The sequence below is a fragment of the Podarcis liolepis genome, assembly GCF_965112155.1.
Source record: "Podarcis liolepis genome assembly, chromosome: 4".
Taxonomy (NCBI): Eukaryota; Metazoa; Chordata; class Lepidosauria; order Squamata; family Lacertidae; genus Podarcis; species Podarcis liolepis.
Genome location: NC_139558.1, coordinates 40,425,509 through 40,442,968, shown reverse-complemented (window position 1 = coordinate 40,442,968; position 17,460 = coordinate 40,425,509). Strand labels below are relative to the sequence as shown.

Here is a 17,460-nt window from a genome sequence, read left to right as displayed (position 1 = left end):
GGTTTGCAAGGAGATTGACCAGGGATTGAGGCAGTGTAAAGGGTAACAGAAGCAAGTAAGGTTGAAGATAGGATTGAAACACACATCATAATTAAAGAAGGGTACCTTATTGAAGTCTGAACAGTCTAATGAACTTTCTATAATTATTTTGTTTCTTTAATGCACATGATTCTTTAATGTTATATTCTGTATGAATGAAAACCGGTACATCAAAAGCATACTTTGAATGCCCCTAAAATATACAGAACTAGAATGCAGTCCTATATGTGTTTACCAAGGAACAAGGCCCATAGAATTCAGTGACTTCTGAATAAGTATACTTAGGACCATGCATTAAAACATGCTCACTTTTACTGTGCACAAAATGTACGTAACATTCCATCCCACCTCCCAATATTCTTTCACATTCTAAAATGATCAAGAAACAGAAGTGGGGATTAGGCCAGGACAGCAGATATAATAAGCTCAATTCCAATGGGTGAGTTGACCAGTGTCACAATGAAGTTAACTCTTGCATTATACAGCTGTGGTAAACACAGCAATGCTTCTGCCAGTTGTGTTGCCACAGAGAGTAGGCAGCACGAGGCCCTGAAATGGGCACTACAAGGGGTAGGGTAGGATTCACTGGATCTTAGTCCATCCACTCTCTGGAGAAGGGTCTGATTTGTGCCTCTCTGCTATGGCAGCTTAGAGCTGGTGCAGCAAAAAACCCCAAAAAAACCCCCAAACACCTCCCTTTTCATCAGTGTTCGAAACTCCCATTGTTCTAGGTGCATTTTGTGACAGGAAAATTCATTAGCGCGTGCAGTTTCTGAGCTCTGGGCACAGTGTTGCGCCTATGATTTCAGATTAAAACTGCAGAGTGGAAGGAGAGGAGGACCTTTTTCTGCCTCCGCACTTCCAGCTACTCCCTAAAGACTGGAAAGGAGACCCTCTTAAGAATATTAGGGGGGTGGGCAGGATAAGGACTAGATACCATGTGAAAAATGAACAGAATTATTTTAGCTGTAATTCATTTAGCTGTCATTCATTTTCAGCTTTGTATTTTTTTTTAAAGCATGCTTAGACATTCTGTTGTTGTGCCCATAACCTAGGTTTAAGGTGCCATTTATCTCCTAGCTTTCATATCTCAGTTTCTAAACACTGCTTTTCATCCTGGTTGGCAAGCCTGTGGGTGTAATTGAGAATTTGTTGTGACCAGCCTCCCAGGGCCAACTCAGATCGTTCTGCCTGTGAGAAATTACAATATGCATAACATTCAGAATCAACAGAAAATTGACGTATGTGGTGACACAATTGTTTTAAGATTCTAGAATAACAGAACTGAAAGGAATCTGAGATGTCATCTAGACCTGCTCAACACCAGATCAGGAATGCAGGATTACAACACCTGTGACAGCCACCTCTACTTAAACACCTACAAGAACTCACCACCACATAGGCGTAGCCAAGGAGAGGCAGCTGCTACCCCTAAATTAAGTAAATACAAATACTTAGCTGACCAATCACATCACAGATAGCTTGGTTCTGCCCCCTAACATAAATCCTCCCCCCCAAAAAAATCCTGACTATGTGCATGTACCACTACCTCCTGAGACAATATGCTCCTCTGTCAAACAGCTCATCTTGTAAGGAAGCATGCCTCCCTGCTATCTCCATCCAGTGCCCTGGTAAATGGCGAGTGGGGAAAGAAAGAGAAAGAAAATACATCTTCTTGCCCTGGAGGAGGAGCTGTTGTCACAGCTGCAAGTATACAAGCTGCCTATTTCATTTAACTACTAGGTGCAACCCAATTTAATACAGGCCATGTTAGCAGTGGGCAACGCCAGGGTTTTTCCCGTTTCCTACCCATTCCCCAGTACTGTGTCTGTTCAATTGTGAAACGAACTAGGGAGGAAAAAAAGTAAGCAAGTCTACAGGTTGAGTCTCCCGACCTTTTTTGTAGTACCTATAAAATTTCAGACACCTTATAAATAATACCAATAATAACAATAAGAGTTGCGCGCAGTCCAAAGCACATTCTCTTCCGCGTGTTTTTTTTAAACGACCCTTCCTACTAGCCCACCTCTTTGCTAGACCTTTCGCTCCCGGCCTGCTTTCTGGCCGGCCTCGAGAAGCGCACTCCGCTCCCCGCCGCCTGGTCGTATCGCGAGGACGGCTGCGAAAGGAAGCGGCTACGCTTCTCTGGTCAAGGAGAGGCGCTTCAGGAAGCCGGCCGGGCACAACTCTTGAGGCGCGGCGGCGGGGCCCTTCTCAGCTCCTCCTTCCGAGTCTATTTTGTGGCGAGGAGAGCGGGGAAGTTCTGACACGGGCAGGAAACACACCGAGAAAAAGGGAGGCGGCGGCCGGCCGCGAAGTCGCCTCTGAGGCGCGACGAGAGGCTTTTCCAACGGCCTCGCGCAGACGCGCTTCTCAAGTCCCGCCCCCACTCCCAACGGCCACTCGCTCCCAACCGCCGCTTCAAGGCTCTCGCTCGCTCTCGTTGCCGCGGTTACTAGCGCTCAGCCAAGCACGTCGCTATTGCAGAACTCTCGCGACAACTCGCCGCAGAGACCCGCCCATCAGAATCAACCAATAAAAGGGGCTGGTCTCTATGACGACATCACTCTGCGCCGGATGTTTTGGGGAGGAGCGCCTCGCTGCCTTCTGCTTTCTCTTCTTCCTGTATCTGCTTTCTGGACCTCAGGTAAAACCTCTTTTCCCTACTCCTGTTAAAACGTCTGCTTGGGAAATAGTAAAACTGGTCCCCGCTGAACGGTCGATGGTAGAGGCATTAATGGGGGACAGCGGTGGTTCTCCATTGAGGTTGGTTCTGTGCGGTTCATGCCCACTCACCCTGAGGCCTGAATGTCTGCCAGGATGATAGAATCATATAATTGCATAGTTGGAAAGGACCACGAGGGTCATCTATTCTAGCCCCTGTGATTTGCAGGAATCTTTTAGGCCAATGTGGGGTTCGAACTCACGACCCTGAAATCAAGAGTCTCTTCTCTTTTTGTTGTTGGTATCGGTCTGCCTGGAGATACAATGGAGTGTGCCTTCAGGGGTGAAGTTAACTGCTGTGTTTGCAGCACTAAAGTGACCTCCCCAGGACGCAAGACTGGGCAATGTGAACAGAGGTTCTGGGCTTGCCCATACAACAAGACTCCGCTCTTTGCCTCACTAGTGTGGTCCAGAGGAAAGCGTAGCTAATTAGGAAAGAAGAATGGAGAGGAAGACCAGCTTGAGTCTTCAGCTGTATCATCTATGCTCTTTTTCAGACTTCAGCTGTATGATCTATGCTCTTTTTCAGGAGGAATATCTTAATCATGTCTGGAAGCTTCTACTTTGTAATTGTGGGTCACCATGATAATCCAGTGTTTGAAATGGAATTTCTACCAGCTGGTAAAGTAGAGTCTAAGGTGCAAATTTTTGTATAAATACTGAATTTTTACATAGTCATGAGCATGTCTAAGTCCAGAAAGCCGGTAGCTCAAGGTCTGTATTAATTTGATGTTAATAGTTGGTTTCTAATTAAATTTGATGCCACTGAAAATGTTACTGTCCTTATGTAGGGGTAGTGCCTATGTATCTGATTGATGCTTGATTCCTCCCTTTTCCCTCCCCTCCAGCCCCACTTCATCCCCCAAATCAGGCTGATTCAGCATCTAGTCATACACTGGCTTAACATTTTATGGAGGCAGAACGAATACTGCCTGCATATCTGATGCATTACTGGCCAAATGTATATTACATTTTGCAGTGCATCACAGAAAGTTATTATATGCCATACTCAGTTTTTTGTTTTTTTTTTCAGGATGACCATCGCCATCTCAATCAGTTCATAGCTCATGCTGCTCTTGACCTAGTAGATGAGAACATGTGGCTGTCTAATAATATGTACCTGAAGACTGTGGACAAGTTTAACGAATGGTTTGTTTCTGCTTTTGTCACAGCAGGACATATCCTTTTTTGCTGGAACCTCCAACTTGTGGGCATGTCTTGGTATGCCAAGAGGTCCAATTTGCCAAGGGGTCCAATTTTTCCAAACCATGTCCATCAGCTGACATCACTGATGGTGTCCTACCTTAGCTGCAGGATTCTGTTCCCAGTAGGGAACAAGATGGCACAGCCAAGGAAGCAGGATTTAATCCCTGCTCATCAACTGAATTTGGTGCCATCTGGAGAGGATTAAAAGTTGTTTTTGGGTCACACAAGTGGCCCTTCAATTTGTACCCAATGGAAGTATGATTTCATATTTCCAAATGTTATTGCTCACTTGCTTAGGCCATCTTGACCTTCTTACTTGGCTTATGTCTGCCATCTGTTTCACATACTACAAATCTAGGCAATTCCCTATTAGTTCAGGAATCAAATTAGGGGACCCTCAGTCTGACATAGTACCTTTATCTCTATATTGTACTTGCACTCTTCTGTCTTCATGATGATAATCTAGTGTGCATGCCTGATAGAAGCGAGTGGCAGCCAGTTAGGGCTACTGGCAGGAGTGGGGGTGGTGGCCTTTCTTCCCCTTTATCCACACATACCTTCTGCCCCCAATAAGTGACAGGGAGTACAGGGTGTGACTAGGGGCAAGCTGTGAGAGGAGGGAAATCAAAAGGGATAAAGGAAGGGTGGTTGGTAAAACCCCTAGGCAGCCCCTAATGTGAAAAAGTGGTTATTTTCTTAATTTGTTCTACATATGAGATTTATAATGCTTCATGATGTAAGGCAAGAAGATGGAATCAAAAACTTCTTTAGTGATGTCTATGACTTGTATATAAAGGTAAGTATCCATAAGAGAGGTAGCTAGCATTGTGCCCTCTGGCTGTTGTTGAACTACAGCTCCCATTAGTGCAAGACACCACAGCTAATGGTCAGGGATGATGTGAGTTATAACCCAGCAACAGCTGGAGAGCACTATGTCTTCCCTCATTGATCAACTCTTATCTGTGCTAATACAGCGGTACCTTGGTTTAAGAACAGCCCTGTTTACGAACTATACGGTTTCCGAACTCTGCAAAACCGGAGGTAGTGTCCTGGTTTGCAAACTTTACCTCAGTCTAAGAATGGAATCCGAACAGTGGAAGGGCACTGGCAGCGGGAGGCCTCATTAGGGAAAGCGCACCTCAGTTTAAGAACGGTTTTGGTTTAAGAATGGACTTCCAGAATGGATTAAGTTTGTAAGCCTTGGTACCACTGTATAGGAAGCTATGCAGTATTAATATTGGGAATCTTGGTCTGGATAAGGCACCCTATCTTATTCAATTTTTACCTAGAGGAGGTTAATTAGCAGTTACTTGTCAAGTCTATGAACAGAACCACATTTAGAAGGAAGTGTAAATTGCTGTTTAGCACATTTATATTATAAAGGATGACATATTTAGGCTTATGTTACAAGGACTGCCCCCTGCCCCGCCCCCAAAGTGATGGAAAGGGAGATTCCACAGCACAGGTATAACACGTTGTGTTGACAATACAGGAAGGAAAGCTGGACCTCTTCTGAAATGAGTCAGTGACTTATGCTAGGAAGCAACATGTGTCATAGGAGGGAAGGAGTTGTATGCACACCTCTTCTTTCCTGCCAGGTTTTCACAGTAGAAACAAATGATCTGCACTTACTTCGCTTTTCAGTAACAAGCAAAGAAATGTGGCCCTGCCTCCTCATTCAAGGACAGAAAGAATACAATAGCTCACTTTGCACATTGCATTAAACTATGACTTGTGAATGCACATCATGCCAGTCCATGCTGCTGAGAAGCTTAGATTGTGCTCATGGTTTGTTTGGAAAGAAACAGGCCTGGGTTCATATATCATAGCAAACCTGTAGTTTTTCACAATGGTGGCACAGAAGCAGGGGAGAAGTGGAGAACTCTTCAGCAGCATGCTGTGTGTTCACATTACACCATAGTTTGTTTTAAACTATGGTTTAATATGAAGTACAAACTAGGGCGGTATCAGACAGCTACATATGGCTAGAGCAGTCATGTAGATCCTGACATTAACTTATTGTCTAAAAAGTATTTGGAGATGGTTGATCATAGTGGGAAATAACAGTTGTGCCCACCTGTAGTAGAGACTTTTGCTTGCATAGTGGGACTTTTCTCACTAGCCCCCTGTGTACACCAAAATCTGCTTCAGGGTTTGGGGAATCCTGTGAAGATTTTGGAGATGCTCAGTTGGAAGAGGAAGTACCCTCATGCGCTATTGAATTTTCCTTTTCTAAAAAAACCCCATCAACTGAATAGTTATATTTACCTGATTCACAAGCAACACTAAACAAAAACCATTTTCCTCCTGTTGTGCGCTAAGCCATGGTTTGGCATAGCATGTCCAAACCTGGGCTTATGGTTTGTCTTGCTCCAGACAAACCATGAGCTGTAAGCAAAGAGCAATACTTTGCAGTTTGTCTAGAGCAAGATAAATCACAAGACTGGATTCAGATAACATACTAAACCAAACTATGGCCTAGCTCACAGCAGCAGGAATGGCAGAGGAGCAAAGTGGCTGTAATTTGGCTTAGCTGTATGTGTGAACTGAGCCACTCAAAGTGGTTCAGCCTAGACCTTTTTTGGCATGTCTTAATTACTAATATGTTCTCACTATGTTAATTTCTTTCCCCAGTTTGCGATGAATCCATTTTATGAACAGAATTCTCAGATTCGATCAACTGCATTTGACAGAAAAGTCCAGTTTCTTGGGAAAAAACATCTTTTAAGTTGAGTTACTGTAACTGTATTAGAACCTAAATAGCCTGCTGTATATCTGACATTTCTGAACCCATAAAGCCTAATTATATTATTAAAAAACAACAACACTTAAGGTTATCTATTACCTTATATGAAAACCAATTTCAGGAGCCTAACAGATGTATTTATTATAGGTGATCACTCTAGCTGTAAAACATTTGTATATATCAAAATTAATTTTAAAAATTAAATATTTAAAGCAGCACCTCCGCTAGCTTGGCAAAAGGTTAAATGAAGAACCTAGTTTTTTTTAATAACTAAAGCAAGGCAGACATCAGGATTTTTTGATCAGTGCGAAAGCATTCAGTTCAGGGCTATGTCAGTATTAAGACTAACCAGATACCAGAATGGTGTGTTGAAATGAAAAAGGTGTGGATAGCAGAACAGAAACACAACTTACCCCTAAACACATAGTTACAAGTGAATCGCCTCAGTTCAACTTGCTACCATTTTATTGGAATAATTGAGCACATAGGTGGGCAGAAACACACTATTTGCTTACAAGTGACTTCATTATCATGTGCACATGTGAATGAAGCAACAGGATGCAAAAAGGGTGATGTGTTTTGCCTCTAAAACTTATTTGTAGTAACTTGCTGCTCCTCAAGTATTAACACCAAGCAACTTAACTGAAACTTAAAAGGTCAGAACTAAATCCCACTACTTTGTTTTCTATAATACGCTTATTATATTGGGAACAATCCAATCAAGTTAAGCACTATCCAGTCCTATTCTAGGTAGATTGAATAGCCTGTATTCTTAATCCTCTAACTTTGACAACAGTGATGTGTACTGTATATGAAAGACCATATAGCCTTAGCCTGGAAAAGAGTAAGGAAGAAAGCCAAAAACATCTCTAGGTAGTCTGGCTCTCACTAAAGTCTTACATTAAATAACTCATTTATATGTTTTACTTAAGAATTTGCTTAAGCCTATTGAAGTTTCATTGTGCTACATTCCTACTGAGTGGTTACATTTCACAATAAAGATACTGAAGTGATAGGATAACATATGTGATGTTTGATTCATTTGCAGAGATTCTGAATTAACATTCCAAATAAAATGTAAATTTATAATATCATATGCATTGATGCTCTCTGAATGGGTCATTAAGTCTTTCAGTTCATTAAACTATTTGGATATTAACTGCTGCCCTGGGTATGTTGTAACTTACCAGGAGGAAGTATTCAGCAGTACAAACAGAGTATGCTGCATCTTTAACCATGTAGGTCTCTTTTCTTTAGTATATGTAGAAAAAGCCTTGGATAACTAGCACAAGTCATAATACTTCAGAGCTCTCTGAATTACAGCAACACAAGTCACAAAACCATTTGGCCCAAGGATTCTGTGACATTGTGTTGTTCAAGAACACACACTATGGCTGGCACCCAAAACTGTGCAGGCAGTGTTCTGCTCATGCAACAGAACTTCTGCTTCCTCTACCCACTAATCTGCTGGATCAATTTTGGAGAATGCATGAGGGGCTTCAGGAGAGGAGAAAGTTGCTGTTTTACAAGCAAGAGTCTGTTGTGCAAGCAAAATGGCAGCACTGGGTACAGCCCATTATAAATGGGCACAAGACAGGGGGTGGTATTCAACAAAATTTTACTCGAGTGGACCCACTGAAATTAATGAACATAAGCTAGGTCCATTGATTTCAATAGGTCTGTGTTGAGTAAAACTTAACTGAATACCACTCCAGGTTAACACATACTTGTAGGGTCACTATTTTCTGGGAAACATCTTATTTGAGGAACATTAGCGATGTTTTTTTCAAAAGTGTGTGTGTGTGTGTGCACGCGCACACACACATATTTCTGTTATTACTTATGCTCTCGAGTTTAAACACTAAAATAAGTCTGAACAGTAATGAAGCCCTGTAGGTCATATTTACTGATAAAGAGATGGTTTCCTTTTCCACCCAGCCATATACCAGCACTCTAGTTTTCACCCCCTCTGCTGAATTCTGCCTAGTGTCCACAAACCTGTACTTTGACAATATATTCACTGGAATAAGTACATGAGCTCCTTGTTGACCTGAAGCTCAAAGGTCTGTAGGATCCTTCCTGCACTGATGTTAGGCAGATGGGTGGGTGATAGGAAACCTTCTGAGGAAGTGTCACCCTCCCACAAGTTATGCTGTGTTTCTGTTTTCACTGATAACATTAGCATATTGGCCCTCTGAGATGTTTATCACGTTAAACAGCATTCATTTTTAATAACTTCACAAAGCTAATGGCAATAAGGCATCTTGCATAGTGAGTACCCCGGCAAAAAGTATAGCGCTTCCACACACAAGTGGTATAGCAAAATAACTTATCTACTCAACCATCCAGCCACATACTTGTCTAGCATGTGTGTGAGAGTAGTTCAGATCATATGCCGTTTTCTATGCTGCCCATTAAGCATGGCCCGAATCTCCAGCCACAGCTCTATTTTCAGTTGATCAAAGTACAGAAAGCCCCATAGATCAAGATCAAATAATTTGTATGAAGTCACGAGCAAGCAGTTGAAGGAAACTGCTCTTTTAATGCTTATGAGAAGATTTGCCTAAGGCATAAGGAATGAGTGAAAAGTTCTCATCCTAAGTCCAAGCTGCCCTTTCTCGCACTGTGCTGCAACAACTGCCTGAGAATGGATGTTATCCATCCAAAAAGCAATCTAACAAAAGGGAGTGCCTGGAGTGGGGAATCTGGCTCTCCAGATGTTTGAGTTCAACTCCCATCAGCCCCAGCCAGTGTGGGCAGGGCTGATGGGAGTTGTAGTCCAACAACCTCTGGAGAGCACAGGTTCGGCTTCGCTGGTATCAAACATTGTGGTATTCAAACATACTTCAGCTGCTTAAGATAATGCCATGGAAAACTGCTCAGTGAGAAAGGCAGAGGCTGTGAACCTTTCAACCATCTCTCATACTGAAGCAACTTGCAGCAGAATCCTGTGTTTACTCAAGAGTTCGTCACGCTGCTTCCAATACAGATTACTCTCAAGATAAGTGTGCACAGGATTGCAGCTCTAACTTTTAAAAACAAAAAATTATTGAATGCTTTCTCACTCAAAACCTTAAATCCTGCAATCCAAGTAACTGCCCACTGGGGCCAGGATAAACAACTATTTAAGATTGACAATACATAATTAAGATTAAAACCATGCCAAAGGGAAATTTTAGTATCAATGAGGAGCTACATTAAGCCCCTTCTTTTGAAAACTCTTGATATGTTCTCCAACCTTATAGAAATCAATTATGGATGAAAGGGGCAGGAAGACACAACCAGGCAGGCTCCATGTATGCAGGTTTATTTCCTAACATAAAATCTACAGGCAATTCAGTGACACTAGGCAAATAGCAAAAGCCCTTAAAATACTTATATTAGCTTTGATTTTTTTTTAAAGAAAAATCACTTTAAAGATGAGAACTAGAACAAGACCCTATCACCTACCATTACTGCTTTATGAAAAAAGGGTTTTAGTGAAGCAAAACATGGGCTGGTGATCTCATAAAAATATATATGTACATATAAAAAAATCTATTCTGCATCTGAATTTCAGAACAAGTCCTCCCAAGTAGTGCTTCTAGAACTTTCAAGTTTTAGTATATAATTTATTAATTTTCAAATGACACATTTAAATTAAATCAACTCTTCAGCTGGTACCTTCCCAGATGTCAGACTCCACTAACATAGCAACAGGCTACTTATTGAAAAGAAGCTTTCCTCTGCCGACACATAAAGCAGTAGAATGTTACAGTTTTAATATATTAGAGTGGCACCCACTGAATCATATTTGATCTATTATTACTTCAAGTTAAGTTAGAACTATATATGGCTGGAAAATAAAACAAAATAGTCAACAGCATGATGAGCTAGGCTTGGGCTTCCGGTGAAGGTTTACTGTATCAGTTTGAATCAAGTGATCTGACCTATCATCAGTGGCAAGAACTCTTCGAACAGCTTCCTCAAAGGCTGCAGCAACATTAATGGCATCTTTTGCACTGGTTTCAAAGTAAGGATGGTTGCCGTTGTTCCTGCACCAGTTCTGGACTTCTTCTGTAGACACTTGCCTCTCGCTAATATCAACTTTGTTTCCCAGTATCACAAAAGGAAACGTTTCAGGCTCTTTGACATCTGCATAGTAAATGAATTCTTTCTTCCAATTGCCCAGATTCTGGAAGCTCTGAGAGTCATCTACGCTGAAAGTGAGAAGGCAGCAGTCAGAACCTCTATAGAAAGGAGTCCGCAAGCTCCTAAAACGTTCTTGACCAGCCGTGTCCCATATCTGCATTGTGACAAAGTGCCCATCCACTTCCAGGTCTTTATTTAAAAACTCGACACCTATTGTGTGGAACAGCTCTGTGTCAAACTTGTTAGTGACGTATCTGTTCATAATCGAACTCTTGCCCACTCCTCCATCACCAAGAAGGATTACTTTAAGGAGCGTTGATTTTGCTGACATTGTTGCTTCAAGAACAGATATTTTCTTATATCCAGTTCTGCAAAATAGAACAGATCTAGTTCATACAAAGAAATTCCAACTTGTTACACAAATATCTATTTGATATGGGATTTACTTATTTATTAAAACTGGCCCTTCCTCACAAAAGAGGCAAGGCTAGCAATATTCATAAATTCATCCATTAAAATCAGTTCAAAAATAACTGATAGATTAAAATGCAATATAACTGTAAGCAACAACGTAGACAGATAAAGCTGTTCTATTATATGTTAAAGGCCTGCTGTAAATGGTAGTGATTAAATCAAGGGCACTTTAGTTGCTTTCTAAAGTTTAGTCACAAATGGTAAAGGTAAAGGGACCCCTGACCGTTATGTCCAGTTGTGGCCGACTCTGGGGTTGCAGCGCCCATCTCGCTTTACTGGCCGAGGGAGCCGGCGTACAGCTTCCGGGTCATGTGGCCAGCATGACTCAGCCGCTTCTGGCGAACCAGAGCAGCGCACGGAAACACCGTTTACCTTCCCACTGGAGCGGTACCTATTTATCTACTTGCACTTTGACGTGCTTTCGAACTGCTAGGTTGGCAGGAGTAGATTGATTTTTCATTATACTAAAATCATTCTGTGAATGAGAAATTATCATGCTATACAAACTGACTGCATGCTAACAGCCAGGCTGCCAGTATAAGATCAGGCTTGCTCTCTTCTCCATTCACTCAGACATCTTACAACCACCGTGACCACTGTTAAACTAACTCCATCCTGCTTTTGAACTGACCTCATCCTCATGAAGCATCTCAGAAAACAGTGGTAATATGAACAGTTCCTAACATCTGTTTAAAGGGAAATTTCTGGGATTTACCAGTATTCTGCCAAGCAACCACCTCTGCCATATTTCCTGGTACACCCTCCTCCCCTCGATCTTTCCTCTACTTGAAATTTTAGAAATGCGGAAGACATCTAATATTACAAGCATATGAAACACTTACCAAATAAGCTACCCTTACTGTTCAGTCATTGTAATCCAACACCTGTAAAAAAGAGAGACATTGTATTCACTTTTAGACACAGTAATGCCATGCACTTTAAAAAACCTCAACTACTACTAAGGCCGTACACCAGCAAAAGTGCCTTTAGATGTAGTGTGCCACTCTTACCAGTGGAGAGGCCTGCAGACAGGAAAACACTTACATCTGAGGAGAATCCCCCAGTACACCCACAGAAAGCTCAGCAGGTGCAGGTATAACATCAGATTTATATTCTGGTAGGTAAGCGTGAAAGTGGGCAGATCACAAAAGCCCCTGGATCTGCAGGGATCCAAAAAGCCTTCATTCCACCAAGATGCCCTATATATCCCCTCCCATTTGTGTTTTTAGGAGGAAAACTTTTTTAAAAAGTCAAAATTGGAGAAGAACAAGAAAAGCCAAACTCCCAGAGCAAGCCAGCAGGGATTAGGAAGTGGCAGTAGCTCGATCACAGAATACCCCCCCCCTTTTGATTACTTGGCAAATAATAAGTTATTGTGTAATCATGGTAATCTTAACCCCCCTCCCTTTTTTTTTGAGGAAGTGAAACGTTCACGTGCTGCTTTTAGAATAACTAGATGGAAAAGAGGAAGCAGAAAACCAAGGTATGCTTTCACTGTATGCTAGTAAGTTGAGGTTTGGGGGAAGCAGAGCAGAACAGAACAGAAAAATGTAAAGGTGCATTTTCTATAAAAAAAATAAATGTGGGCGCAGTTATTTTAAGAATTGACTTTGGGAATATAAGTAATGCCAACTATACAGGCAAAACTGAATACTTTGGGAGTCCAGTCACAGATACTGAGCTTTTGTGCGGGGCAAGGCAGATATGTTAGAAGACTGGACATGCAGGACAGAACCACAAACTGAAGCAGTGTCTTCTTAGTATAAACCAAAAAGGTTCGAGCAAGTCTCTACAACAGGTGGGGAAACTTTGGCCCTCCAGAAGTTGCTCAACTACAGATCCCATCATTGCTACCACTGACCATGGTTTGGGGGACTGATACAACTGGAAGACTATAGGAACCCCACTCCCGCTCTACAATTTCACTTAAAGCACATGCCACACTGCAAATATGTGAATTTTAGCATAAGCATCAACAGATTTACATATATTAGACTGTCCCCTCCAAAGTCCAGATCATATCATATTTTGATTTGTAATGTTACTTTAATGCCATAATTTGAACTACCTGCATTTCATATATATTTAGCCATTTAATGTTTTGTAAACCACCCTCATGTTTTTACCTTTAAGGGTAGAAGTTTTTTTAATATTGCACTCTACCTTACTGAAGAAACTAATGGTTTTCATGTTATTCCAAGTATTTTATTCTTTATAGTCTAGTTCTTATGCCTTTTTAATGTAAGTGATTATATACCTGGAAATAAAAACACAAATCTATAAATGTCTACCCAAAAGAAAGCTGTACCAAATCACAGCACTGCAGCCTCAGTTTAATTAAAATTGTAGTACTTCTTGAGTAATCATTGACAGGATTAGGCTGTATGACTGTTCATGTTTCAGGTCTATAGCCTTATTGCTTCTCTTATCAAACTTTGTTCAAGTAACCAGATGTAGTAGAAAGGCACTTTGCAGGGGTGAGGGGTGTGTGAAAAGTAATTCAGTGTTGGGGGAATTTAACCCACTATATTATTTTAACCCACTATATTATTTTTCCCCAGGTAAAAAAAAAATCTAACTACTTACAAATCACTTCAAGGGTGCTTTGTAATTTCGGCTTATAACAATATATTCTGTAGCACCAAATTATTTGTTAAATGAGATTTACTTTAAAGGCAGTCAAAGTACTTCAGATGTTCTGTAAAGTATGTAAACAAGTATGTTTGACTACTGAAAGCTAGGGGTTAGGATTACTTTGAAATTCAGAATACCAGCTATCAGGTGTGCTGAACTCTTTTTAAAGTGAGATCTGGGGTTTTGGTCCAATTATTTATGAATGTCTGATTTAATACCAAATAAAGCTAGAAACACGCATGAGTGTATAGGAATATTTAAAACAGTGATGTCTGTTGGGTTTCTAAGTTCCCACTGAAGTTAAAGAGGAATTTAAGTCATACATGTACAGTTTTATACCTTATGTGTTTTTCTTGATAGGCAAATCTGATAGCACTAATTGAAACCGTCCAGTCATGCCTCAAGAAGCAAGCTGGATTTACAGACTCCCATGGTGCAAGCCTGGTATCTCATAGATAAGAAAATCCTATCAGCAGCATGTAACTTTACCTCATCAGATCACAAGGCCCCATTCACCATCACCATCTCCCTCTTGTCTGGATCAAGCTATTCGAGAGGAACTTAAAAACTGAAGAAGCACTAGTTATTCAAGAAGCACTAGTTAGAGGGACTAGAAAGTTAAGGCCCAATATACTAGCTGTACCATATCACAAAATCCATGGCCAGCTATAAATACACACTAGACGTGGAGAGCAAACAGCACACATTACAGGAATTTAAAGCTATTTAATCACTGACTTGGAAAATAGGACCATAAAAATCTAAAACCAGAAGGTTTTTGTCCTTCTGGTGAAATTAAGCAAAACTTGATGCAGCCCTTTACACATCAGAACCTGTTCCTCAAAGCTTCCCCAAAGGCTTAAGCATTTTTTCAAATCTATTTTATCTATAATAGCTTTTGTGCCTACTTCTAGATACCTTTTCCCTCCTCGTGACTGAATTACACGAGTCAGAGCTTCCAATAAAAGTATTGGTGAAATTACAATGGCTGGCACAGACCTACTCACATTGTGGTGTTGCAGCTCCAGCCCAGTGGAATCAGTAAGCAGCTGAAATTTGAAAGTGACCTAACATCTTGATATTTAGGGGGGGGGGGATGAAGATGTTTTAGTTTAAGTTTTCCCCACAAATGACTCAGTCATTTTATGGAATATTAATTGTACAGTTGTATAATTAGGTTTAGTCTTTTTGGAGTCTATCTTTTGTATTTTAACTCACTTTATCTTATTGCACACCACTTCAATAGCTTCTGGTTGTGAGGTAATTTCTAAATACGTAAGATAAAATTTAAAAATGTGTACAGCTGGGGAAAGATATGGCAACCCTGCTGAAACTAGGCAGGTCTGGGTTTGGTCAGTGCCTAGAAACTCCATGGTAAGGCACCATAAGTTCCATGATGAAATGAAGGTGCAATAAAAATGTACTAAACAAATACCTACTAATTCTATCCACAAATGAATACTGCAGACACACATAAACATTCTTTAAGCAGCAGGAACTAAGTGTCATGTGTTCAAGAAAACAAGCACCTGCAATTTCCCCACTCCTGGTTGTATGACACAACTTTAGCAATAGGTTTGGCGGACTCCTGACACCCCACCTCCCCCCTGCATTAGTGATTTGTGCAATTTAAAAGTGGGATCTTCCCCCACCCCCGCAGCTTGATCTTTTCAGAGATTTTTTTAGAAGTTGACATAAAATATTTCCCCTCCAATTTTAGATTTAAGTTGCAGACAGGCAAGGTTAGCTTAAGTATAAGGAAGTACTTTTAAACTGTAGGTACAGTGAGGCAATGTACTAAGTGGCCTAGGAAAACAGTAGAATATCCTTCACTGGAAGTTATGGTCAAAATAAAAAAAATCCTTCCAGTAGCACCTTAAAGACCAACTAAGTTAGTTCTTGGTATGAGCTTTCGTGTGCATGCACACTTCTTCAGATACACTGAAAACTATCTGTAACTGGAAGTTATGGCATAATGAAGTTTATCTACAAAGCTTCTTCACCCTAGGACAACTATGACTTGGACACAAGGAAACCAGAGCTGTTCAGTTACAGGCTCAGAAAACAGGGCCAGAGAAACTTAAGTCAGACCATTGTGTCTTGAAGAATTTTGAAGTTAAGCAGCACTCAGGGTAGTCCTTTACATACCACAAAGTTTCACCTTCATTCAAGTGGCTTTCCAACACAATCAAGAATTACTTTTACGCAATGTTCTGGGAAAAAATGTTTCGAAACTCTTATCCTTGCTAAGGACAAACATACTACATTTTCCTGTTCTTCCATATGACAGAAACAACCAAAAAATTCTTAACAGTTTTAAACCAACCCACAGCAGTTATTTGCCACACAGCTAGATAGACCCAGTACTTCATCTCATTTGGCACTGGATAAGCATAAAGCAAAAGCTCTTTGTTTTCATGCACAGGTAGGAAGAGTTTGTTCACAAAAAACCAGAAGAGCAGCCTAGTAAATGGTATCATACATCATCCTCAAATGGGAAGGTACGGGGATTTTCCACATGAAAAGCGCCAGAAAAATGAAGGCAGACAAAGGGGACATACATAAGAAGCGGAGCTGTCCTTTGAGCAGTCCAGTGACTTTAATCAGTTCTGAGAAACTGCCCTAGGGAGAAACTGGTCATGTGCCAGCCGATAAGTATAGAAGAGCAGCTATTTCTCAAGCGAACCGCCGCCGCCTGCCTCTCCATCACGGGACCTTTAATCACGCCACCTTTTGCAAGTCAGGCAGGAAAACAGGCGGGCGGCATCAGCCGCCTGAGACCCCAGGCCCCCTCCTCCTGCTCCGAGGAAGTTTCACGAAGCACCTCTATAGGGAAAAGCCTCTCTCGTCACTGCGCAGGAAACGCGCCCATGGCGAAAGGTGCGGACCCTGACACCACCCCACAAAACAACAACGCCCCCCTCTCTAGTACCGCAGTCCTACCACGGGCTTAAAATCAATGAAACATATATATACCCATTGCACGGCTGGGTAGCCTGAGGAAGCGATTTAAACTCGGCTTACTTACCCTGCAAAACAACCACTCTTTTGGGGGGGGGAGGAGAGGGGAGTCGCTGGCTCCCTTTTTTGCGACAAGGGGAACCCCAGCCACCCAAAAGCCACTAAGCAGAACCAGGGCAGCCCTACAGCATCCCTCCCCAGCAAGCAAGACACGAACCGGCTGCTAGCCCAGCTTGCCCGGTCCCGTAAAGCCCCCCGTGTCCCCCCGAAAGCCAACGGAGACCGCCTTCCTCCTCCTCCTCCTCCTTACCGCCCGCCGCCCCGAGGAAAGGGGTCCGGCGCTCGCTCGCGCCCACCTACCTACCACGAAGGCGGCGAGGGGCGAGGACGAGGCTCTCCGAGTCACCCGCAGCCGCCGTTCGCAAAGGTGCCAGGGGTGGTGGGGGAGGGGCTGCTTCGGAGGAGAAAAAAACAACATGGCGGAGGCTGCGCCACGGGGGCGGGGCCTGGCGTTCACGTGACGCCAGGGGAAGGGCAGCCGCAAC

General features: G+C 42.1%; 3 protein-coding genes across 11 annotated transcripts in view; 1 reads left to right on the top strand and 2 right to left on the bottom strand.

Moving 5' to 3' along the window:
- Positions 1–2,484, bottom strand: part of OFD1 (OFD1 centriole and centriolar satellite protein) — a 27,151-nt gene extending 24,667 nt beyond the window's left edge. The window contains exon 1 of one of the 3 annotated variants that reach the window (XM_083501861.1): positions 2,325–2,484. The gene's annotated coding sequence lies outside the window, so the exon portion shown is untranslated. Of the gene's footprint in view, positions 1–2,065 lie in introns of all 3 variants that reach the window. The other 2 variants (XM_083501860.1, XM_083501862.1) reach the window with 2 other exon arrangements.
- TRAPPC2 (trafficking protein particle complex subunit 2) lies at positions 1,341–11,215 on the top strand. 3 transcript variants are annotated; one of them, XM_083502148.1, is made up of 6 exons: positions 1,342–1,479; positions 2,527–2,686; positions 3,293–3,401; positions 3,797–3,941; positions 4,680–4,765; positions 6,604–11,215. In XM_083502148.1, exons 3-6 carry the CDS (start codon positions 3,309–3,311, stop codon positions 6,700–6,702), a joined length of 423 nt encoding a protein of 140 aa, XP_083358274.1. In that variant the 5' UTR covers positions 1,342–1,479; positions 2,527–2,686; positions 3,293–3,308; the 3' UTR covers positions 6,703–11,215. The 3 variants fall into 3 exon arrangements, with proteins under 3 accessions (XP_083358275.1, XP_083358274.1, XP_083358273.1); XM_083502147.1 differs by having other exon boundaries at positions 1,347–1,479; positions 3,797–3,945; positions 4,684–4,765; XM_083502149.1 differs by lacking the exon at positions 2,527–2,686 and having other exon boundaries at positions 1,341–1,479; positions 3,797–3,945; positions 4,684–4,765.
- Positions 10,007–17,460, bottom strand: RAB9A (RAB9A, member RAS oncogene family). Of its 5 annotated transcripts, none has more exons than XR_014525811.1 (3): positions 15,914–17,460; positions 12,163–15,786; positions 10,007–11,214 (listed from the first exon to the last, which is right to left on the bottom strand). XR_014525811.1 is itself a non-coding variant. In XM_083502138.1 (3 exons), exon 3 carries the CDS (start codon positions 11,175–11,177, stop codon positions 10,572–10,574), a length of 606 nt encoding a protein of 201 aa, XP_083358264.1. In that variant the 5' UTR covers positions 11,178–11,214; positions 12,163–12,204; positions 17,276–17,414; the 3' UTR covers positions 10,007–10,571. The 5 variants fall into 5 exon arrangements, 4 of the variants coding, with proteins under 4 accessions (XP_083358264.1, XP_083358263.1, XP_083358265.1 ...); XM_083502138.1 differs by having other exon boundaries at positions 12,163–12,204; positions 17,276–17,414; XM_083502137.1 differs by having other exon boundaries at positions 12,163–12,204; positions 17,280–17,413.